This window comes from Ascaphus truei, chromosome 17 (genome assembly GCF_040206685.1).
Source record: "Ascaphus truei isolate aAscTru1 chromosome 17, aAscTru1.hap1, whole genome shotgun sequence".
In the NCBI taxonomy this organism is placed as follows: domain Eukaryota; kingdom Metazoa; phylum Chordata; class Amphibia; order Anura; family Ascaphidae; genus Ascaphus; species Ascaphus truei.
In genome coordinates, this window is record NC_134499.1 from 11,503,513 (window position 1) to 11,528,891 (window position 25,379).

At 52.5% G+C, this 25,379-nt stretch overlaps 2 protein-coding genes across 2 annotated transcripts in view; one reads left to right on the top strand and one right to left on the bottom strand.

The window, feature by feature from the left end:
* SERHL2 (serine hydrolase like 2) overlaps window positions 1–5,907 on the top strand; it is a 67,573-nt gene extending 61,666 nt beyond the window's left edge. Inside the window, exon 12 of the mRNA XM_075573943.1 lies at window positions 5,644–5,907. Coding sequence (XP_075430058.1) covers window positions 5,644–5,763 — 120 coding nt within the window. The 3' untranslated portion in view covers window positions 5,764–5,907. The remainder of the gene's footprint in view (window positions 1–5,643) is intronic.
* Window positions 5,908–10,566: 4,659 nt separating this feature from the next.
* RRP7A (ribosomal RNA processing 7 homolog A) lies at window positions 10,567–25,205 on the bottom strand. The gene is made up of 7 exons (XM_075573944.1): window positions 25,121–25,205; window positions 20,329–20,471; window positions 19,267–19,392; window positions 18,130–18,253; window positions 13,639–13,736; window positions 12,032–12,230; window positions 10,567–11,128 (listed from the first exon to the last, which is right to left on the bottom strand). The coding sequence occupies exons 1-7, from the start codon at window positions 25,170–25,172 to the stop codon at window positions 11,043–11,045; spliced, it is 828 nt and encodes a 275-aa protein (XP_075430059.1). The 5' UTR covers window positions 25,173–25,205; the 3' UTR covers window positions 10,567–11,042.
* Window positions 25,206–25,379: the final 174 nt, after the last annotated feature.

The following is a 25,379-nucleotide window of genomic DNA, read 5'->3' on the forward strand; positions in this document are numbered from 1 at the left end:
CCAGTCACTAACTCACCCACCCACCCAGTCACTAACTCACTCACCCACCCACCCAGTCACTAACTCACCCACCCAGTCACTAACTCACACACCCAGTCACTAACTCACTAACCCACCCACCCAGTCACTAACCCACCAACCCAGTAATTAACCCACCCACCCAGTCACTAACTCACCCAGTCACTCACTACTCACTCACCCACCCACTAACTCACCCACCCACTAACTCACCCACCCACTAACTCAACCACCCACCAACTCACCCACCCACCCACCAACTCACCCACCCAGTCACTAACTCACCCACCCAGTCACTAACTCACCACCCACCCAGTCACTAACTCACCCAGTCACTCACTACTCACCCACCCAGTCACTAACTCACCCATCCACCCAGTCAATAACTCACCCACCCACCCAGTCACTAACTCACCCAGTCACTGACAACTCACCCACCCAGTCACTAACTCACCCACCCACCCACCCAGTCACTAACTCTCTCACCCACCCACCCAGTCACTAACTCACCCACCCAGTCACTAACTCACCCACCAAGTCACTAACTCACCCACCCAGTCACTAACTCACCCACCCAGTCACTAACCCACCCACCCACTAACTCACCCACCCAGTCACTAACTCACCCACCCACCCAGTCACTAACTCACCCACCCAGTAACTAACTCACTCACCCACCCACCCAGTCACTAACTCACTCACCCACCCACCCAGTCACTAACTCACCCACTCACTAACTCACCCACTCACTAACTCACCCACCCAGTCACTAGCTGAGAGACCCCGCTCACTAACTCACTCACCCGCCCTCACTAACTCACCCGCCCTCACTAACTCACCCGTCCGCTCACTCACTCGCCCCCTCACTAACACACCCGCCCGCTCACAAACTCACCCGCCCACTCACTAACTGACTAACTCACCCGCCCAGTCACTAACTCACCCAGTCACTAACTCACCCACCCACAGAGAGAGGGCAATGGGGAGCAGAGATAGGGGGTGAGTGGACAGAGAGGGGGAGCGGGACCATTCAATCCCGGGCAACGCCGGATATACCACCCAGTCACTAACTCACCCACCCAGTCACTAACTCACCCACCCAGTCACTAACTCACCCACACAGTCACTAACTCACCCACACAGTCACTAACTCACCCACACAGTCACCACTCACCCACACAGTCACTAACTCACCCACCCAGTCACTAACTCACGCACCCAGTCACTAACTCAAGTCACTAACTCAACCACCCACCCAGTCACTAACTCACTCACCCACCCAAGTCACTAACTCACCCACCCAGTCACTAACTCACCCACCCAGTCACTAACTCACCCACCCACCCAGTCACTAACTCACTCACACACCAAGTCACTAACTCACTTACACACCAAGTCACTAACTCACTCAAGTCACTAACTCACCCACCCAGTCACTAACTCACACACCCACCCACCCAGTCACTAACTCACCCACCCACCCACTAACTCACCCACCCACCCAGTCACTAACTCACTCACCCACCCAGTCACTAACTCACCCACCCATTCACTAACCCACCCAGTCACTAACCCACCCACCCAGTCACTAACTCACTCACCCACCCAGTCACTAACTCACCCACCCAGTCACTAACTCACCCACCCACCCATTCACTAACTCACTAACCCACCCATTCACTAACTCACTCACCCACCCACCCACTAACTCACCCACCCACCCAGTCACTAACTCACTCACCCACCCAGTCACTAACTCACCCACCCAGTCACTAACTCACCCACCCAGTCACTAACTCACCCACCCAGTCACTAACTCACCCACCCAGTCACTAACTCACCCACCCAGTCACTAACTCACCCACCCAGTCACTAACTCACCCACCCAGTCACTAACTCACCCACCCAGTCACTAACTCACTCACCCACCCAGTCACTAACTCACTCACCCACCCAGTCACTAACTCACTCACCCACCCAGTCACTAACTCACTCACCCACCCAGTCACTAACCCACCCACCCAGTCACTAACTCACCCACCCAGTCACTAACTCACTCACCCACCCACCCAGTCACTAACTCACCCACCCACCCACTAACTCACCCACCCACCCAGTCACTAACTCACTCACCCACCCAGTCACTAACTCACCCACCCAGTCACTAACTCACCCACCCAGTCACTAACTCACCCACCCAGTCACTAACTCACCCACCCATTCACTAACCCACCCAGTCACTAACTCACTCACCCACCCACCCACTAACTCACCCACCCACCCAGTCACTAACTCACTCACCCAGTCACTAACTCACTCACCCAGTCACTAACTCACCCACCCAGTCACTAACTCACCCACCCAGTCACTAACTCACCCACCCAGTCACGAACTCACCCACCCAGTCACTAACTCACCCACCCAGTCACTAACTCACCCACCCAGTCACTAACTCACTCACCCACCCACCCAGTCACTAACTCACTCACTCACCCACCCAGTCACTAACTCACTCACCCACCCAGTCACTAACCCACCCACCCAGTCACTAACCCACCCACCCACTAACTCACCCACCTAGTCACTAACTCACTCACCCACCCACCCAGTCACTAACTCACCCACCCAGTCACTAACTCACTCACCCACCCAGTCACTAACTCACACACCCACCCACCCAGTCACTAGCTGAGAGACCCCGCTCACTAACTCACTTACCCGCCCTCACTAACTCACCCGCCCTCACTAACTCACCCGTCCGCTCACTCACTCGCCCCCTCACTAACATACCCACCCGCTCACACTCACCCGCCCACTCACTAACTGACTAACTCACCCGCCCAGTCACTAACTCACCCAGTCACTAACTCACCCACCCACAGAGAGAGGGCAATGGGGAGCAGAGATAGGGGGTGAGTGGACAGAGAGGGGGAGCGGGACCATTCAATCCCAGGCAACGCCGGGTATACCACCCAGTCACTAACTCACTAACCCACCCATTCACTAACTCACTCACCCACCCACCCACTAACTCACCCACCCACCCAGTCACTAACTCACTCACCCACCCAGTCACTAACTCACCCACCCAGTCACTAACTCACCCACCCAGTCACTAACTCACCCACCCAGTCACTAACTCACCCACCCAGTCACTAACTCACCCACCCAGTCACTAACTCACCCACCCAGTCACTAACTCACCCACCCAGTCACTAACTCACCCACCCAGTCACTAACTCACTCACCCACCCAGTCACTAACTCACTCACCCACCCAGTCACTAACTCACTCACCCACCCAGTCACTAACTCACTCACCCACCCAGTCACTAACCCACCCACCCAGTCACTAACTCACCCACCCAGTCACTAACTCACTCACCCACCCACCCAGTCACTAACTCACCCACCCACCCACTAACTCACCCACCCACCCAGTCACTAACTCACTCACCCACCCAGTCACTAACTCACCCACCCAGTCACTAACTCACCCACCCAGTCACTAACTCACCCACCCAGTCACTAACTCACCCACCCATTCACTAACCCACCCAGTCACTAACTCACTCACCCACCCACCCACTAACTCACCCACCCACCCAGTCACTAACTCACTCACCCAGTCACTAACTCACTCACCCAGTCACTAACTCACCCACCCAGTCACTAACTCACCCACCCAGTCACTAACTCACCCACCCAGTCACGAACTCACCCACCCAGTCACTAACTCACCCACCCAGTCACTAACTCACCCACCCAGTCACTAACTCACTCACCCACCCACCCAGTCACTAACTCACTCACTCACCCACCCAGTCACTAACTCACTCACCCACCCAGTCACTAACCCACCCACCCAGTCACTAACCCACCCACCCACTAACTCACCCACCTAGTCACTAACTCACTCACCCACCCACCCAGTCACTAACTCACCCACCCAGTCACTAACTCACTCACCCACCCAGTCACTAACTCACACACCCACCCACCCAGTCACTAGCTGAGAGACCCCGCTCACTAACTCACTTACCCGCCCTCACTAACTCACCCGCCCTCACTAACTCACCCGTCCGCTCACTCACTCGCCCCCTCACTAACATACCCACCCGCTCACACTCACCCGCCCACTCACTAACTGACTAACTCACCCGCCCAGTCACTAACTCACCCAGTCACTAACTCACCCACCCACAGAGAGAGGGCAATGGGGAGCAGAGATAGGGGGTGAGTGGACAGAGAGGGGGAGCGGGACCATTCAATCCCAGGCAACGCCGGGTATACCACCCAGTCACTAACTCACCCACCCAGTCACTAACTCACCCACCCAGTCACTAACGCACCCACCCAGTCACTAACGCACCCACCCAGTCACTAACTCACCCACACAGTCACTAACTCACCCACACAGTCACTAACTCACCCACACAGTCACTAACTCACCCACACAGTCACTAACTCACCCACACAGTCACTAACTCACCCACACAGTCACTAACTCACCCACACAGTCACTAACTCACCCACACAGTCACTAACTCACCCACACAGTCACTAACTCACCCACCCAGTCACTAACCCACCCAGTCACTAACCCACCCACCCAGTCACTAACCCACCCACCCAGTCACTAACCCACCCACCCAGTCACTAACTCACTCACCCAGTCACTAACTCACTCACCCAGTCACTAACTCACTCACCCAGTCACTAACTCACCCACCCACCCAGTCACTAACTCACTCACCCACCCACCCAGTCACTAACTCACTCACCCACCCAGTCACTAACTCACTCACCCACCCACCCAGTCACTAACTCACCCACCCACCCAGTCACTAACTCACTCACCCACCCAGTCACTAACTCACCCACCCACCCTGTCACTAACTCACTCACCCACCCACCCAGTCACTAACTCACTCACCCACCGACCCAGTCACTAACTCACTCACCCACCCAGTCACTAACTCACTCACCCACCAACTCAACACAGTCACAAACTCACCCACCCAGTCAGTAACTCACTCACCCACCCACCCAGTCACTAACTCACTCACCCACCCAGTCGCTAACTCACCCACCCACCCAGTCACTAACTCACCCAGTCACTCACTCACCCACTCACCCATCCACCCAGTCACTAACTCACCCACTAACTCACCCACCCAGTCACTAACTCACCCACCCACTCACTAACTGACTAACTCACCCAGTCACTAACTCACCCACCCACCCAGTCACTAGCTGGGAGACCCCGCTCACTAACTCACTTACCCGCCCTCACTAACTCACCCGCCCGCTCACTAACCCGCCCGCTCACAAACTCACCCGCCCACTCACTAACTCACCCGCCCACTCACTAACTCACCCACCCACAGAGAGAGGGCAATGGGGAGCAGAGATAAGGGGTGAGTGGACAGAGAGGGGGAGCGGGACCATTCAATCCCGGGCAACGCCGGGTATATCAGCTAGTTATACATATAGCAGTGATAGAGGGCTTGTATACTAGGTTTCCTTTTCTTTAGTATACATTGAATGAACATTGGGTTGATGTTTTTTGGGGCTGGCTACATGGGATTGCACCGTTACCATTGTTACGTGCGTCTCTTTCCAGCGCTTCCAATTAACCATGGTGGACGGAGACCACTTTGTGCACTTGAACGACCCGGAGAAAGTGGCCGGAGTCATCACCAACCACCTGCTAAAGGAGCCGCCCGTCCACTCCCAGCTTTAACCTACAAGGAGAGGGTCAGCCCTGACCGCCTGGGAATCCCGCGCTGCACAGGGGACCCCACACCTGCGGCGCCCCAAATCTTATGAGAACATTGGTTTTTGCCTCATTCTGCATCGGGAGCGCAGGGGGCGGCCGGGGTGTGGGAGAGGGGGGGGCGGCCGGGACGTGGGAGAGGGGGGGGCGGCCGGGACGTGGGAGAGGGGGGCGGCCGGGACGTGTGAGAGGGGGGCGGCCGGGACGTGTGAGAGGGGGGCGGCCGGGACGTGTGAGAGGGGGGCGGCCGGGACGTGGGAGAGGGGGGGGCGGCCGGGACGTGGGAGAGGGGGGCGGCCGGGACGTGGGAGAGGGGGGGGCGGCCGGGACGTGGGAGAGGGGGGCGGCCGGGACGTGGGAGAGGGGGGGCGGCCGGGACGTGGGAGAGGGGGGGCGGCCGGGACGTGGGAGAGGGGGGCGGCCGGGACGTGGGAGAGGGGGGGGCGGCCGGGACGTGGGAGAGGGGGGGCGGCCGGGACGTGGGAGAGGGGGGGGGCGGCCGGGACGTGGGAGAGGGGGGGGCGGCCGGGACGTGGGAGAGGGGGGGGCGGCCGGGACGTGGGAGAGGGGGGGGGGCGGCCGGGACGTGGGAGAGGGGGGGGCGGCCGGGACGTGGGAGAGGGGGGGGGCGGCCGGGACGTGGGAGAGGGGGGCAGCCGGGACGTGGGAGAGGGGGGCAGCCGGGACGTGGGAGAGGGGGGGCGGCCGGGGTGTGGGAGAGGGGGGGGCAGCCGGGACGTGGGAGAGGGGGGGCGGCCGGGGTGTGGGAGAGGGGGGGGCAGCCGGGATGTGGGAGAGGGGGGGGCAGCCGGGATGTGGGAGAGGGGGGTGCGGCCGGGACGTGGGAGAGGGGGGGGGCGGCCGGGACGTGGGAGAGGGGGGGGGGGGCGGCCGGGACGTGGGAGAGGGGGGGGCGGCCGGGACGTGGGAGAGGGGGGGGGCGGCCGGGACGTGGGAGAGGGGGGGGACGGCCGGGGTGTGGGAGAGGGGGGGGCGGCCGGGACGTGGGAGAGGGGGGGGGCGGCCGGGACGTGGGAGAGGGGGGGGCGGCCGGGACGTGGGAGAGGGGGGGGGGCGGCCGGGACGTGGGAGAGGGGGGGGAGCGGCCGGGACGTGGGAGAGGGGGGGGGCGGCCGGGACGTGGGAGAGGGGGGGGGCGGCCGGGACGTGGGAGAGGGGGGGGGGCGGCCGGGACGTGGGAGAGGGGGCCGGGACGTGGGAGAGGGGGCCACACAAGAACAAATCCGTTTAAAAGAAAGATTCCCTGCACTATCGCTTTTGATGCAGGAAATCTGGGTCATTATTTCTTTCCCATTTTTGCTCTAGATTCTAGTCCAGGGGCGGCAAACGCCAGTCCTCAAGGGTCACCAACAGGTCAGGTTTTCAGGATATCCGCTTCAGCACAGGTGACTCACCACCTGTGCCGAAGCAGGGACTGATTTCACCACCTGTGCTGAAGCAGGGATATCCTGAAAACCTGACCCGTTGGTGGCCCTTGAGGACTGACATTGCCCCCCGCCCCCCGCCCCCCGGTCTAGGCCATCTTGTCGCTGGCCGTTTCTCCTCCCAGGTAATGTAAACCCGAACTTTCCCCTAAAACCCCCCAAACGCCAACCGTTATCCTAAAAAGCTTTAACCCCTTACCCTAAAGGTAACACTAACCACTTCAGGTTTCGGAACGGCCGCGTCTGACCATCGTTGGCGGCGATAAGTCCCGTTCTGTTGTTCCTTTCCTTGCTGTCACTAAACCCTCTGTAACCCCCCCATATCCCTGATATAAAGCAATCTTCCCCTCCTGATATACAATGCTGAATGTTTCCACAGTAAAGGAAGAATTAGGGGATTATTAACTAAATAGCACAGTTCGGCACCCCTTATCCCGTAGTCTCCGTGACATCCCCCTATTGTTTTCTATTGCGAAGAAACTGAAATATAAAATCATTTTGGTGTGAGCAGCTTCAAAATGGCGCTCCCCCCACCCCCGAAACTCAAACTGAGCCCTGACAAGCGCAGGGATGTCCTGCACAAAGCTAGCGTAGTAAAATAAAAAATGTTCGCTGCCTTTTTAAATATGGCGGCCTTGGTGAATTTCTTTAAGGTCGGTTTAGAATTCAGCCCCCATCACTACGACGTTAGAATCGCTGAACCGCCCCTCACCTCTTCTACCGCCTAACTAAAGCCATTCATTGGTCTGTATTCCATGGTTATAAAATGTGGCCATCCGGGAAGAGAAGCCAGGGGGGGGGGGGGAGGGGTTCACCAAAGTACCGCAGCCCATCTCCGGGGGTCCCCGGGGTTCACCAAAGTACCGCAGCCCATCTCCGGGGTTCACCAAAGTACTGCAGCCCATCTCCGGGGGTCCCCAAAGTACCACAGCCCATCTCCGGGGGTCCCCAAAGTACTGCAGCCCATCTCTGGGGGTCCCCAAAGTACCGCAGCCCATCTCCGGGGTCCCTGGGGTTCACCAAAGTACCGCAGCCCATCTCCGGGGGTCCCCAAAGTACCGCAGCCCATCTCCAGGGGTCCCCGGGGTTCAGGGATCTGTTCTAAGGTTAAAGTGGCTTTGCCTGTTTTTTTTAATTGTAACTTTAAAAAGAACAGAACCGTTTGAAGCAGGGGGTCTCCGCTTTGATTTCAGCTTCGGGAATCCCCGGCTGCCCGAGATACATACCTCGTAAAGTGCTGCCGGCAGCAGCCCCAGCTGGGTTCACAATATGGCGGTTTAAAGGTCCCGCAGAACAATAGGAAGCTGTGACATCATCCCTTGCGGCTTCCTATTGGCCCACATGGTGCGGGTCCTTTAAACAGACGAGAGATACCGGCATCACCTGCTCTGGTATCTCGGGAAGCGCGCGGGGGGGGGGGGGAGGGGGCTGAAATTAACACGGGTCACCTCCGGAGACCCCCTGCTACAAATCTAGGTGGGGCTTTTGGAAGGTACGAGCACAAGGAGCAGAGCCACAGAGGGTTTGATTACTGTCTTCATTTGCTATTCCCATTAACCTTTCATTGAATGTTGGGGACTCCTGGTGCTTCTTTGCAAGCTGCTGTCTTGCAAGCTGTGTTCAGCCTTTACTGTACCATTGCCCAGTTTCTTGTGGTACTTGAACTACTGACATTGACTTTAGTGGATTCTTGCTGCTCTGCTATTAGCTGTTTAGCTGTATTTAGCCTACACTGTATGTTTGCTATCTACTTTCAGGGGTGTCTGATTTGACCAGTTATAGGGGAAGGCTTAGGGATGTACCTCTGGGACCTTTTGGACCAGGGGGAATGGGCCAGATGAAGAGGTAGTCCCTCGAAACGTCGCCCCCCTAGCATACTTTCCGTTCTCCGTTTTTTGTGTATATTCCTTGTGTTTCATGTTTTTTCCCCTCCCCCCCTCACTTTGACATGCCCATTTGTGATACTGGTTTCTGCAAACACATTTGATTTATTTCTGGTTCGTTTTATTATTAAATGTTTATACTGCATTACAACTGTTTTCATCATTTAGCTATTAGACAGTGAGTGCTGGTACTTACGTAGATTTGTTAGTACTATACAGGGGAATAAGGGTCCCCTTTTGTTCCGTGCACCCTGCAATTGCATAAATTTAACACTATCAGAGTGCTGTCTATCGTCCCCCTTTTTACCCTTAGATTTTAGAAAAATACTTAAAAATATAACTTGGGCAGTTGAAACGGCACTTAAAAAAAAACAAAATCTGTTTTATGTTTTAATATATACGCCTTTCTTTAATTAGCTTTATTGAAAACGAAGCTGCCGATCGATTCATTCTCCCTTGGTCGATCAGCAAAGATCCTGCTTCTCCGGGTTCACTAAATGGCTGCCTATTAGTTTCAATCAATCCTTCCGTCAGTGTAACTCAGCAACTACAATGTATTCTTATTACTAAAGGTAATATTGTCTATTGTTGCAGCTCAAACGGCTGGGAATATTGGCAACAAATGATCACACCTGCTCTCACCCACGCCTCCCTGCCATCTCTTCCCCTGCAAATGGTGTTAACCTTTTCCGTTAATACTGACTAACCGTAAAACTCGCTCCACAAATCAAGCATCCCAACAGCCTGCACTCATGGTTACTGTCCCAGATCCAGTCACTCCTACCAGCCCCAGCACTGCCATCTACTGCACTTATTCCCTCACCAGCTGTCTCTCTAAGTCTCACATCATACCACTTAGATTGTAAGCTCTTCGGGGGAGGGATTTCCTTTCCTATTGTCTGATTTTGCTGCGCTTATTGTATTATAATTCCCTGTACTGTATTCTTTGAAGCGCCGAGTACACTTTTGGCGCTATATAAATAAAGACACAATACAAACAGGAAAGTGTTACAAAGATCTAGGTATATGTAAACTCGTTAAAAAAAAAAAATCGCATTAATTACAACACTGCCATGTGGGGTAAAAGCAGGTCTGGAATCGGAGTTACACCCCCAGGTTTCATGATACTCGGGAATTTACGGGTGTTACTTCCCGATTTTTAAAGCCATGTTTAATTCAAAATACTGTTTTTTTAAAATCAGTTGTGTAGTATAATCACTGCATTTCCCCCCTGCGCTTTGATATTTTTAAAAAATATATATTTTTATGTATTAAGCTTCCATTTAGGACGCCACAGCTTCCTCTTTTGAAAGAGTCGGCCATATTGCGTGCCCAATCATTCACGGGAGAACGGCGGGTCGATCGGTAGCTTAGAGAATTGCATTGCTGTAAATGTAAGGAACGGCTGCATTTAGTCAAACAAAAACACGGGCAAGAGGAAATGGTGCTCTAAATAAGATTTAATTGGGCGTATAACAGGAAGCCGCAACCGATAAATGCTGCGGCCTCCTATTGGCCAGAGATTTGGCAGCCATTTTCTTTTTCCTGGAGAAAGATTTAGGCCAGGTAATGTCAGTTAAGTATCTCAGGAACATGGGATCCCCAAAACTCAAAATGGTGCAGTTAACCCCCAGACGACCCTTTGCTTCATGCACTGTAAAGAAAGAGATGGGGAGATTGCTCAATAAAGTTGTGTTTCCTTTTTAGCAGGGAGCTTAAAATGGAGGACCGCATGGGAATTTATGCGTGATCCCTTCCTGCTACAACTGTTTATCTTTCACAAGCAGCAATTAATGGAGATGTCCGTTTAAAAAATAAATGATATATATGACTTGGCGCCTTACGCGCAGAGTCCAATCTCATTCTTTCGCGCGTGACACGCAATCCTTGGACACGCTGGCACATGTCGGACTGTCGCTTAGAAAGGACGGAACTTCCTATGAGCTCGCATCAGCGCGATCTTCTGCTTGTCCTCTTCAAACTTCTTACGGAGATCGGCCAGATCTGAGAGAGAGAGAGAGAGAGAGAGAGACAGTAAATCTCTGCTCTAAATGTAACATGTCGTGAAATTACTTAACATGGATGTCAAAGAGTCGTATCTGTGAAGCCCAGGCTGTTTCTCTAACCAGTCTTGGCTGTCTGCTTCCGAAACAGCTCTGTGCAGCGTGCTGGAGCAAGTGAGAATAAGCAGCAGGAGTTGCCATGTGAACACTGTACGGCAGGCTTTCGGGCCTACTGAAAGACAATTTCCAATAACATTTAAAAATAGCTAGAGATAAATGTAGGGTTTGTAATCTGCTTTATAGGCATTACCCATTAAACTCACTTAAGTTACGTTATTTGTGAGTAAACGGCAGCTCCTACGACTAAGGGGCTAATTCAATGAAGACCAATGCAGCTGTTTTATCTGCCGAAAACAGCCCAGTTGACGTCAATATTGACTGAAAAGTGTCGGCCTTTATTAAATTAGCGTCTACATAGGTGGCTTATGCTACCTGAAGGAAAACTCAGAACGGTGGCCATTTTGTTATAACCTGCCCAATGTCGCCCAGTGATAGCCAAGGCTGCAGAACCAAAAATGGGGGAGGTTTGAAGGCCCTGGACCAACGACAACAAAAAGTGATATCGTGATGGAAAACTTCCCCTATCAAACTACGAGGCCGCGGTTTATAAAAGGGGTGCTTAATGCCAGTGCTCAAGCCCCCCCAACAGGTAGTTTTAAGGATATCCCAGCTTCAGCACAGGTGGCTCAGTCGACTGAGCCACTGGTTGAGCCACCTGTGCTGAAGCTGGGATATCCTTAAAAACTTGACCTGTTGCAGGTGGGTGGGGGGTAAGGGGGGCGAGACTTCAGTTTGTGGCTCCGGGAAGGTTCCGTATTGGGGTCGGAGAAGGACAGACACTCACGCTCTCTCTTGCTCTCTCTGTGCTGCCACCCGTAGAAGTTGAGAAGCTCTTTCTGAGCCCTCTTCCTCTTCTCCCTTTCCATCAACCGTAGGTTCTTCACCTCGGTCCGCGCCAGGCCCGGGCGCCGGCCTTTCCTAGTCACCTTCACCCAGCCTTCATCGTCCGGCACGCCCTCCTCTTCCTCAGCCTTCTCTTCTTCCTGTGGAGGGGGGGGGACAGCTTCAGTCTGGCCCCAAGGAGCCCACCACGCATTCCCTTTAATAACGTCATCAACAAACCTACAACGTTCCCTATCCCAACCTTAAATAAGTGATGGTGAGTAAAAGTGCGACACAAACTGTACAACAAATTAAAATCCCACGCATGCGCACATTCACACGTCTCTGTAACCTGAACCTCCCCATTATCTCTTAGCATACAGTGTTTCCACGGCAGCCAGGGATTCTGGGTAATTACAAATTACATGCAAATGAGCACGCAGCGTCACCTTTTGCTTCCAAACCATTTTAACATGGACCCCTATGAGTTTATACCTGCCGTATTACACAGCTTTTCAGCACAGCCTGGGTTAAAGAAGTGCAGATCCAGTAACCCTGCTCACAGACAGCTATTTCGACTCTCAGCTGTCTGAGTAGGGTTACTGGCTATGCAATGCAGGCATAAGATCATAGGGGGTCCGTGTAAAAATGGACAAGAAACAAAAAGGTGACAGGAGTGCTCATTTGCATGTCATAACCCAGAATGCCTTGCTGCAGTGGAAGCACTGTATGCTAAGAGATAATGGGGAAAGGCAGGGCTGCAGACCTGGCTGAGACGTGCGACTGTGCTCACTAGACAGTGATATGTTTATTTACTATGTCCCAGCTTCAAATTCAGTCACTGGGCTAATTAATATGTTTGCTTATTTGGCGCTACTCAGATATTTGCATTGGTTTTGCTGCCTTATTTTCAATGTATTTGTGTTCAAAAGGTGGACAAAAAAAATATGAGAAAACATAAGAGAATAAATAAAACAAGACAGTGAAGAGCAAGAAATCTATAAGGATAAAATGAAACTTCCTACGTTATAATATGGAGAAAACCACTTTAAAATATGTAAAATAAATAAAGCGTTTTAATAAGGGAATCGAATTGTATTTTTCTTCACAACCAAACCTGGGTCTGTACCTAAAATTAGCACTTCCAAAATGGCCGCCAGGCTACTTCCTGTCTGTGGGCCAATCAATAATGTCACAGGCTGTTATTAACTGGCAGCAGAAAGATACGACAGATTTTAATTAGGGTAGCCAGATGTCCCAGTTTAGCCGGGACAGTCCCTGTTTTTAGACCCGTGTCTTGACTTTTTGGGGGTGCTGTCCCGGTTTTCGATCCTGCTGGCCACGCATGCGCGACATTTTCACCGCTTTTGCCGGGACAATTATGGCCACCCTAATTTTAATATCATTACCGTGTCGCTGTGTCGGAAATGAATAAACGCGGGAGCTTCCGATAATAAAATTATTTATTTTTTAAGCACTTCAGTACTTGTTGCTATTCTTAGAAATCACTTTATGCCGGCGGCCATTTTTAAGAGAACCCGTCCAAAAAATATTCTAAGAGCATTTTACCTCTGCGACCCTCTTATCGTGCACCTTCATAAAGGCGTCAATTTCAGCTTGTAGGCTCTCCGTGTCAGTGAGAGACGCCTCGTAATCTTCTATCCACTCTGAGCAGAAAACAATATATATATTAAATGCAGTTTGTACATCTATATCACTGATGGGGTATGAGCACGATTAATTGTGGTCTGCAGAGCTTACAACTTAACCAGTTCATTAGCAGAAGGGCCTGAAACGAATTTTAGAGAACAGCGCCTTTCCCCAACGATCAATTTATTGGATTAAAAAAAAAAAAAATCTAAATAAAAAGTAGCGATACTGTGTCTAGCGTCACTACAGTATATGCGAAACATCTTAAATGTCAGGAAAAATATTTATTTAATGCGGCAGTCCCTTTACACAAATAATTACAAAATGAACGTCCATGTCATTTATTCGGGGGTGGGGGGGAAGAGCTGGCTCATTGTTCCCCGACTTCTGGGGACCCACCAGCTCGAGGAAGCTAGAGATGGCGCTGCTAGAGATGGCGCTGCTAGAGATGGCGCTGCTAGAGATGGAGATGATAGAGATGGCGCTGATAGAGATGGAGATGATAGAGATGGAGATGATAGAGATGGAGATGATAGATGGCGCTGATAGAGATGGCGCTGATAGAGATGGATATGATAGAGACGGCGCTGATAGAGACGGAGCTGATAGAGACGGCGCTGATAGAGACGGCGCTGATAGAGACGGCGCTGATAGAGACGGCGCTGATAGAGACGGCGCTGATAGAGACGGCGCTGATAGAGACGGCGCTGATAGAGACGGCGCTGATAGAGACGGCGCTGATAGAGACGGCGCTGATAGAGACGGCGCTGATAGAGATGGCAGATACATTTAATAAAATAAATGAAAAGAAGTTGGCATATGCCCGCGGGATCACCAATAGAAAGCGGGGACATTATCTGCGGGTGACATTGCCGCTTTCTACTGGCTGTCAGCGTGAGCATGACCCATGCAGCCATATTGTGCCCCCCCCCCCTGGTATTGTTGCCATTTAAAAAAAACATTTTTTTGAATAAAGCCCTTTTCTTTGAAGATGATGAAAGTAATGGGAATTTAAAGAGAAAAAAAACTGCCGGAGATCAAACCCGTCCCGAGTCCCAGCTCCCCGCGGTTACAGAACGGAGCCGCCGCCGGAGATCCAACCCGTCCCGAGTCCCAGCTCCCCGCGGTTACAGAACGGAACCGCCGCCGGAGATCCAACCCGTCCCGAGTCCCAGCTCCCCGCGGTTACAGAACGGAGCCACCGCCGGAGATCCAACCCGTCCCGAGTCCCAGCTCCCCGCGGTTACAGAACGGAGCCACCGCCGGAGATCAAACCCGTCCCGAGTCCCAGCTCCCCGCGGTTACAGAACGGAGCCACCGCCGGAGATCAAACCCGTCCCGAGTCCCAGCTCCCCGCGGTTACAGAACGGAGCCACCGCCGGAGATCAACCCGTCCCGAGTCCCAGCTCCCCGCAGTTACAGAACGGAGCCACCGCCGGAGATCCAACCCGTCCCGAGTCCCAGCTCCCCGCGGTTACAGAACAGAGCCGCCGCCGGAGATCCAACCCGTCCCGAGTCCCAGCTCCCCGCGGTTACAGAACGGAGCCGCCGCCGGAGATCAAACCCGTCCCGAGTCCCAGCTCCCCGCGGTTACAGAACGGAGCCACCGCCGGAGATCAAACCCGTCCCGAGTCCCAGCTCCCCGCGGTTACAGAGCGGAGCCACCGCCGGAGATCAAACCCGTCCCGAGTCCCAGCTCCCCGCAGTTACAGAACGGAGCCACCGCTGGAGATCAAACCCGCCCCGAGTCCCAGCTCCCCGCGGTTACAGAACGGAGCCCCGCCGGAGATCAAACCCGTCCCGAGTCCCAGCTCCCCGCGGTTACAGAACGGAGCCGCCGCCGGAGATCAAACCCGCCCCGAGTCCCAGCGGTTACAGAACGGAGCCGCCGCCGGAGATCAAACCCGCCCGAGTCCCAGCTCCCCGCGGTTACAGAACGGAGCCGCCGCCGGAGATCCAACCCGTCCCGAGTCCCAGCTCCCCGCGGTTACAGAACGGAACCGCCGCCGGAGATCCAACCCGTCCCAAGTCCCAGCTCCCCGCGGTTACAGAACGGAGCCACCGCCGGAGATCCAACCCGTCCCGAGTCCCAGCTCCCCGCGGTTACAGAACGGAGCCGCCGCCGGAGATCCAACCCGTCCCGAGTCCCAGCTCCCCGCGGTTACAGAACGGAACCGCCGCCGGAGATCCAACCCGTCCCGAGTCCCAGCTCCCCGCGGTTACAGAACGGAGCCACCGCCGGAGATCCAACCCGTCCCAAGTCCCAGCTCCCCGCGGTTACAGAACGGAGCCACCGCCGGAGATCAAACCCGTCCCGAGTCCCAGCTCCCCGCGGTTACAGAACGGAGCCACCGCCGGAGATCAAACCCGTCCCGAGTCCCAGCTCCCCGCGGTTACAGAACGGAGCCACCGCCGGAGATCAACCCGTCCCGAGTCCCAGCTCCCCGCAGTTACAGAACGGAGCCACCGCCGGAGATCCAACACGTCCCGAGTCCCAGCTCCCCGCGGTTACAGAACAGAGCCGCCGCTGGAGATCCAACCCGTCCCGAGTCCCAGCTCCCCGCGGTTACAGAACGGAGCCGCCGCCGGAGATCAAACCCGTTCCGAGTCCCAGCTCCCCGCGGTTACAGAGCGGAGCCACCGCCGGAGATCAAACCCGTCCCGAGTCCCAGCTCCCCGCAGTTACAGAACGGAGCCACCGCTGGAGATCAAACCCGCCCCGAGTCCCAGCTCCCCGCGGTTACAGAACGGAGCCACCGCCGGAGATCAAACCCGTCCCGAGTCCCAGCTCCCCGCGGTTACAGAACGGAGCCGCCGCCGGAGATCAAACCCGCCCCGAGTCCCAGCGGTTACAGAACGGAGCCGCCGCCGGAGATCAAACCCGCCCGAGTCCCAGCTCCCCGCGGTTACAGAACGGAGCCACCGCCGGAGATCCAACCCGCCCCGAGTCCCAGCTCCCCGCGGTTACAGAACGGAGCCACCGCCGGAGATCAAACCCGTCCCGAGTCCCAGCTCCCCGCGGTTACAGAACGGAGCCACCGCCGGAGATCAAACCCGTCCCGAGTCCCAGCTCCCCGCGGTTACAGAACGGAGCCGCCGCCGGAGATCAAACCCGCCCCGAGTCCCAGCTCCCCGCGGTTACAGAACGGAGCCGCCGCCGGAGATCAAACCCACCCCGAGTCCCAGCTCCCCGCGGTTACAGAACGGAGCCACCGCCGGAGATCAAACCCGTTCCGAGTCCCAGCTCCCCGCGGTTACAGAACGGAGCCGCCGCCGGAGATCAAACCCGTCTTGAGTCCCAGCTCCCCGCGGTTACAGAACGGAGCCACCGCCTGAGATCAAACCCGTCCCGAGTCCCAGCTCCCCGCGGTTACAGAACGGAGCCACCGCCGGAGATCAAACCCGTCCCGAGTCCCAGCTCCCCGCGGTTACAGAACGGAGCCACCGCCGGAGATCAAACCCGTCCCGAGTCCCAGCTCCCCGCGGTTACAGAACGGAGCCGCCGCCGGAGACCAAACCCGTCCCGAGTCCCAGCTCCCCGCGGTTACAGAACGGAGCCGCCGCCGGAGATCAAACCCGCCCCGAGTCCCAGCTCCCCGCGGTTACAGAACGGAGCCGCCGCCGGAGATCAAACCCGTCCCGAGTCCCAGCCCCCCGCGGTTACAGAACGGAGCCGCCGCCGGAGAGAGTCCCAGCTCCCCGCGGGTACAGACCGTTATAGATATATATATATATATATTTTTTTATTGAAGTAATTAAGTGAAACTTTTCTGTTTTGTCACAGAAATTGTATTTGCGATGTTGATGTTTTCAAATGCAATGAAAGAGATGAGTATAATTTATTTTATTTGTGTTGACATTTCCATATTATTACTTGGAATACATGATATAATAGAGTTATAACTAAAGTAAGATACATATATTTTGGATTGTAAAGTATCTAAATGCGGTAACTCAAAAGTCTTTTATTCAATGTTAATCATAAAAATCAAAACACAATTTCAGTGACAAAACCCAAAGAAGTTTGACTTAGAACGCGCATGCTCGGCACACACCGCTCTTTTAATTTTTTTTGGAACATTTCTAGAAGTTTTGCTATTTGCACTTCTATATTTACACTCACTGGGAATTCCTCTAATAACAGTGATGTGCGTGTCCGTCTCTGCACATGCGCGATCCCGGCAGACGCTTCTGCACATGCGCGCCCATCAGTAGCCCATGACAAAACTTCCGTTATGCATTTTCGTTACCAGCAAAGAGATTTTTCCCACCAAAAACCCGCAGGTGCCCCAGAGACGCTGCACTTAAAAAAGCCCCGGTTCTTTGCGAGAGGCGCATTACTACATTTTGGTCCAAGGACAGATTGCCCCGTAAAATAACCGGTGAAACAACCGCACTTTTTATACTCACTGCGAATTCCAGTTTTTACCGGCCGCCCCTCTCCCGACAGCAGAACCGGCGTCTCAATTTGTAAGGATTTGATCCGGCGAATATCCGATGGATTTGTCAACACGACGTACGCCACTTTGAAGCCCTGCCCACGCGGAGAGAAGGGGTTACTCGCGCTTTACTTTACTCGCGCTTTACTTTACTCGCGCTTTACTTTCCACGGCTGCGAATAGATCATTTAAGTTCCTGCGCGTTTTTACAGTTAAATATTTGACAGTTTTCCAACTTGAGAACCAGCTGCCATTAGAACGAGGCGGCGACAACTCTTTTTCCCCCAGAATCATTAAATATTGATTTACACAAATTATTGATCTGCACAAAATCGAGGACGATGAACACGGGCGGTTACATCGGGGGTGCGCAAACTGGGGGGCGTCCCTGGGTTACGTAATCCTCGTTACTTAAAGGCACAATCCTTCATTTCCTTTCATTAAAAAAAAAAAAAAAAAAAGAAGGAGTTAGGGGGTCATACGGGAGGTCTCCGGAGCTGAACCCCGATATTTTCAGCTCCGGGGACCACCCGCGATGCTGACCTCCGTAGGGGGCGCCACTCACTCTCTGCAGGCAGCAGCTCTGACGGGACTTGGTGGGGCTATGGAAATGGCGGCGTATAAATGGCCAACAGGAAGCCGTGACGTCACCCTTTGCGGGTTCCTATAGGTCCGCGAGACCGGGACATTTAAAACCTGCAGAGCTGCCACCGATGCCCCCTTACGGGAGGTCAGTATTTCGAGGAGCAGGGGGTCCCCGGAGATTAAATTAACAGGGATCAGAGGGGAGACCCCCCCACTTCAACTGTAACCCATAACTCTAAAAGAATTGATAAAAAAAAAAAAGATTTATGCAATTAATCAATTAATTAAACTCTGGCAATGACAGGGTTCATATATTATGTCGAGACGACGTGTTGCTTTGCTCCGAATAAAAGTGCCAATCGCTCACGGGCGTGGGGTTCACTTCGGCCAAGGATGAACTGCTCATTTTCAGGTTCGCCTGGCAGCAGAGGGGTGAAAGAAACGACCATGGTACCTCATTGGCCAAACAGCCGGGCGTTGTGTGTGTGCTAAGAGGGATTGGCCCTGTCACCCCGGCACTCACCTTTGGGACTTTCAGGTCAAAATATCTGGACTCGGCTGTGTGATCCTTCCCTGACGGCCCCGGCTTTTCCTGCAGCTCCACGGACTCCACGAGACAATAGGGCGCAAAGAGGCGCGATAAACAGGCCTGGGAGGGGAACAGCTGGGATTAATGTGGAGGATTTCTGGGTGTCAGACAGGACACACGTTCTAACCTCGTCGCTGGCACAGAGTGCGGCAGCACATTGCTTTGTAATGCCAGCAGCCGATGCCCTTTAACCCCTGCACCAACTGCCACGGACGCACGGGGATCGGTGGCCATGCGCTTCCCGGCTCCTCGCCACGGTGAATTGGGACGGAGTGTGTATGAGGCCGGGGAGTAGCAGTATATATAAGTAGGTATGGTGCTGTGTTTATCTGACACAGTGTATCTGCAAATCGGTGTAGATCAGTGCACATGCGTGTGTACTGGGGGTGTGTATCAGCGCGTTGGGGTGTGTATCAAGGCGTACAGTGTGTGCATGTGTGTACTGCGTGTCCATCAGCACGTTAGTGAATGTGTGTACTATGTGTGCATCAGCACATTGCTGTGTGTACTGGGTGTGCACCAGGCATGTATCAGTGCATCACAGTGTGTGTGTGTGTGTGTGTGTGTGTTTGTGTAGTGGGCGTGCTTCAGCGCTTTAGCGAATCTGTGTGTCAGTGTGGAAGTCTGTGAGTGTGTACTGGGTTTGCGTCAGCACGTTGGTGCGTGCATACGCATGTACCTGGTGTGAGTAAGCGTGTGCATGTACACGCATGTGTGTACTGGTGTGCGGAGTGTGCATCAGCGCGTCTATGTTGCGGTGTGTTAATGTGTGTGCGTCAGTGAATTTGTGCAGTGGTTAAAGCGCATCAGACGCAGAGGGCCCCATTAACCCCTTCCCTGCCCGCGTCACATTGCTGTGGGCGTCACAATGCCGGCCGATCTGGCGGCGGAGAGGCGACAATCTGAGCGTGATCATTATCTTCCCCGTCTCACTTGGGGTGCAGCTCCCCGCACAACCCCAACAAGTGACCTCATCTCTGCCCTCCCGGCGCTCACCTCCGTGCAGTAAGGGGGGACGTTGATGACAAACAGGGTGCGGTTTTGCGGGCGGGTCGTGTCCAAATCATCCCGCACTTTGTGCTCCTTGACGTACAAGCAGTGATGTGACCTCCGCCCCCCGGTAAAGGTCGCGGGGATAGCTGGGGGGGAAAGCAGGTGTTATGAAGATAATTAGAAAGCAGGTTACATAGTTACACAGTTACATAGATGATGAAATTGACAAAAGACGAACGTCCATCAAGTTCCACCTATGCTAAATTTAGACAACAGATACTTATCCTAAAGCCGTACTTACAGTATATACAGATACTTTATCCTATATCTATACTTACAGGATATTGATCCAGAGGAAGCAAACACAAAACCCCAGTGACACATCATCTAATGATATCTCATAAGGGGAAAAATAAATTCCTTCCCGACTTTGCAAAGGCTTGTGATACTGTTGGTTATGTTATCTTGCTTAAACTCCAGAGCTCTGGAATAGGGAAGTATGCTTTAAACTGGTTTCATTCCTACCCCTCAGGTAGATCCCAACATGTGTCCATCTCAGGCTCTAACTCCAACCCCTTGGATATCATCTCCATCAAGGATCCACATCATTTATCCCAATTTACTTTGTAAATTGCCTGTTTAATCTTGTTTCCCAAATGCATAACCTTACATATCTGTATTAAACCTCATCTGCCATTTACCTGCCCAAGTTTCCAGTTTCTCCAAGTCCTTCTGAAGAGAAATTACATCCTGCTCTGATTCTATTACCTTACACAATTTAGTATCATCAGCAAAGATGGAGACTTTGCTCTCGATGCCAACCTGGGTCATTAATAAACAAGTTAAAAAGCAGGGGTCCCAGTACCGATCCCTGAGGTACTCCACTCACAACTTTAACCCAACCTGAAAAAGTTCCATGTATGACAACCCTCTTATCCATTCTTCAACCAGTTTTCAATCCAGGTGCAAATATTTTTACCAAGACCAATTTGCTTTATTTTGTACACAAACCTCGTGTGGAACCGTATCAAACGCCTTTGCAAAATCTAAGTAGACCACATCAACTGCATTACCCTGGTCTAAATTCCTACTTACCTCCTCAAAGAAACAAATGAGGTTAGTTTGGCACGACCTACCCTTCATAAATCCATGCTGACTATTACTAATAATTTTGTTATCCATTAGTTATTCCTGAATATCATCCCGTACAAAACCTTCAAATAGCTTCTTCACTATTAATGTAATTGAGGGGACGGGGAATTGTATCCCCCCCCCCCTCCTCCCCCCCAAAAATTGTATTCATTTATTGGCATCCCTGAAAAAAATTAAAATAGCTTGGCCACCCCTGGTCTAGTCCATTAACTCTTGCTTGTCCCTTCTCCCTCATTTAAACTCTCCTCCAACCTTTTAAACATCATCTCCACTAGCATAGAAGACCCCTCTTCGTTGAGGTTAACCAATCAGAATGCTCCATTCCTCAAACCTTACCCCTCCCCCTTTATCTTGTCATACACATGGAATGGTCAGAAATGGCACACACTGATTGGGTCAGGCTGTTGTCATGGATACAACAAATCTATCCCTTCACTATCCAAGCAACTCTATGGACGATTTCATTTATCCAGGGGTATTGGTGGTACAGTTTCCTCTCGAGGTGGGAGGACATTGAGATTCATTGCTAATCTCTATGGCCTCTGCTTCTTGTGGATCAGCACAACCCAGCATACTTTCTCCTTCAGGAATGTCATTGATAAGTTAGCACGGGCTCACAAGCCAAAATATTATATTCGCATATTCCTCGAGTCCAAAGACCTTAGCTTCTCACTTCCAGAAATCCCTATTGCAAGACACCCTCTTATAGCACGAGAGGTAGGATAAAGATGGACTCCGGCCCCCCCGTACCATCCCAATATATTTTTAGAGGTGAGTTTACAATCTAAGTGGTATGTTGGCAGACAGAGAGAGAATTAACAAGAGGTGCTACGCTGCACACCAAATAAAGAATATATACATACAATGTTACCGGTGCTGCTGGTTCCGTGGGTACCGGTCATGGTAATCCAGATCTGAGCTAATGAAAAGGAGATCCAACACACCACGGATTAGCTGAATAAGAGAATTCATTTAAGCCACACAACGTTTCGACCGTGAAGGTCCATATCAAGTGACAGAAATCCAGTGCCTGTCACTTGCTAAAGACCTTCACGGTCGAAACGTTGTGTGGCTTAAATACATTCTCTTATTTAGCAAATCTGTAGTGTGTTGGATCTCCTTTTCATTAGGCTTAGAGACAGCAGGTGAGGGAGTAAGTGCAGTAGAGGGCAGTGGTTGGTAAGAGTGGCTGTGGGACAGTAGCCATGAGTCCGGGCTATTGAAATGCTTCATTTAAGAGGTGAGTTTTAAGGTTTGACTTGAAGGTGGGGAGAGGGGGTGCTTCTCGTGTGAGGGAGTCCCACAGGTAAGGGGCAGTGAGGGGAAAATGTTTAAAGGCGAGAGTGAGCAGTAGAGGTGAAAGGGGTGGAAAGGAGACAGTTATGAGTAGAGCGAGCAGGGGCATAAACGAGAGATCAAAGCCGATATGTAGGAAGAACCAGATGAATGATGAGCCTTAAAAAAGGTAAGGAGAAGTTTGTAGGTGATCCGAAACTTGATGGGAAGCCAGGAGAGGGATTTAAGAAGGAGAGGAGCATATACTGTTTAGGGAGAAAGTGAAATTATTCGGCAGCCAAATTTTGGCTAGTTTGCAACGGAGAAAGTTGTGAGGAAGGGAGGCCTGTTAGCAGTGTTACACTAATCCAGACGGGAGAGGATAATGGCGTGCATTGGAGTTTACGCAGTAGATTGACAGAGGAAAGGGCGGATCTTGGCACTATTACGGAGGAAGAAGCGACCAGCGTTAGCTATGCCATGAATGTGAATGGGGCAGGAAAGGGAGTTGTCATATGTCACTTCTAGGCAACGCGCTCTGGCGACAGGATAGATGTTCGTACCGTTAACTGTGATTGAAAGAGGGGATATTAGGCTAGATTTAGGGGGAAATATGAGCTCAGTTTTAGACATTAAGTTTAAGGTGGCGGAGCACCATCCACGAAGACATAACCAGGAGGCAATCTGAGACTTGCGACTTTATTGCGGGTGCGAGGGTCGGGGTGGGTAGATATCTGTGTATCTTCTACATAGAGATGATACCTGAGGCCAAAAGAGTTGATGAGGTCACCAAGTGATGGTGTGTAGCGAGAGAAAAGGAGAGGTCCCAGAACAGAGTCCGGAGGTAAAACCAACAGACAGATCACAGGAGATGAAGACCTGTTAGCGACAGAGAGCGATGGGAGAGGTCAAATGAAAAACAGGATAGATCTTTGCTGCGGATACAAAGGGAGTTTAGAATATGAAGGAGAAGAGATTTAATGACAGTATCAATTAGGATTAGTAGGGAAAACAGAGCTAGGGATTTTGCTTCATGTAGAAGATCATTGGTTACTTTAGTGAGCAGTCTCTGTTGAGTGGGCTGTAAGGCTGTGGTCCCGCTGCGTCCGGCGGCGTGCGCGTTCCTCACCAGCAGGGGTATTCTTCTGAGCCGGTCCCAGTCCCCCCTCGCTGCACGGCTCACAACGCGCTGTGATGCGTCAGCCGGCAGGGGATGCAAGAAAATTGCGATCCCGAGCGGTGACGCGTCACGTGGTGCGCTGATGAGCCTATCAGCAGCGGGGGCGGGGGCTGTCAGAGAGCTTCCTCCACAAGGTAGGGGGTGGTGTGTGCGCGTGGAGAGGATGAATACGACCGTAGTGATGCGCTGGTAACCAGATGCTGCCGATGCACAGCTGATTCAGACCGCCTCCTGCAGCCCGGGAGACCGACCTCCCGCTGCAGCCATCCGCGGGGGGGAGGAGGGGTAGGATTTACAGGAGCAGCAGAGGGCATGAGGAGGGAGGGGGTGTAGCGGGTCCCTCCGCTCAAACCACACCCCCGGCCGCAGGTAGCAGTCAATTGCCTGTCAGCGCGCCGCCTGTCTGCAGTGCGGGCGCGCTGACTGAGGGAGCGGGGCCTTAGCCAGATTGTAAAGGGTGCAGGAGGACATAGGAAATAAGGAAGTTGGTCATACTGGAGAAGATGAGACGTTCTAGCAATTTGGAGGCAGATGGCAGGAGGAATACAGGGCGGTAGTTAGTAAGGCAAGCAGATTTCTATGGTAAACAAATACTTTAGAGGGTTTTACAATAACCAATATCTTTTGGCAAATAGTCTGTTTTTCAGTCCTTAAACCTGTTAGCCTCCTCTTTCTGTGCAAAGTAATTAGAAAGCCATCATTAGCTAAACAGAGAAACACAAGTAGCTGATATGAGCACAGTGTTCCCGACAAGAAGCGATTCATATTACATCTTCATAAGATACAAATAAGTAAAACAGTTATGGTAAGGGGGCTTGCATCATTCTAATGAGAAGAAGTGGTTTAAATTATATTTTTGGGCACGCTAAATGGAACTGCCCCATAAGTATTGAAGCCCTGAGAAGCAATAAATCCACACGGTCAATCCCAGTGACATACATTCCTAAACCCCACTCGGGAATGCTAGAAATATATATTATATTATTTATGTAACACAGGCAAAGACAGCACTGCAATAGGGAGTTTATTGAGGCATCGTTAATATAGGGGCTGTGTGTGAGGAGTACAGCTCCCCCATATCATTCTGAGCCTTAGATGTCCATTTAACCATTTAAGGCTCAGAATTTAACTAGTGAACAACCCGGAGTCAAACTGATCCCTAAATAACCCCCTGATTCCCAATATTACCTATGTACCCAGCTGGGGCTGCAAACGTGCGTTGCTCCTGGGATGGCGCCATCTTGTGTGTGGCATCACTCTCTTCCCCCCCATGGGCTGATGGGAGTTGTAGTCCGGAAAGCCAGATACCCACGTGTTCCCAAAGCTGGATGACGGACAGCAGTGACTGATGGAAATTAATGGATTTAGTGCACATTTAAAATACAATGTGTTTTTATTGAGAACATACTTATTTTTTAAGCTTTTTTTTCTTCCAGAAATCATTTTC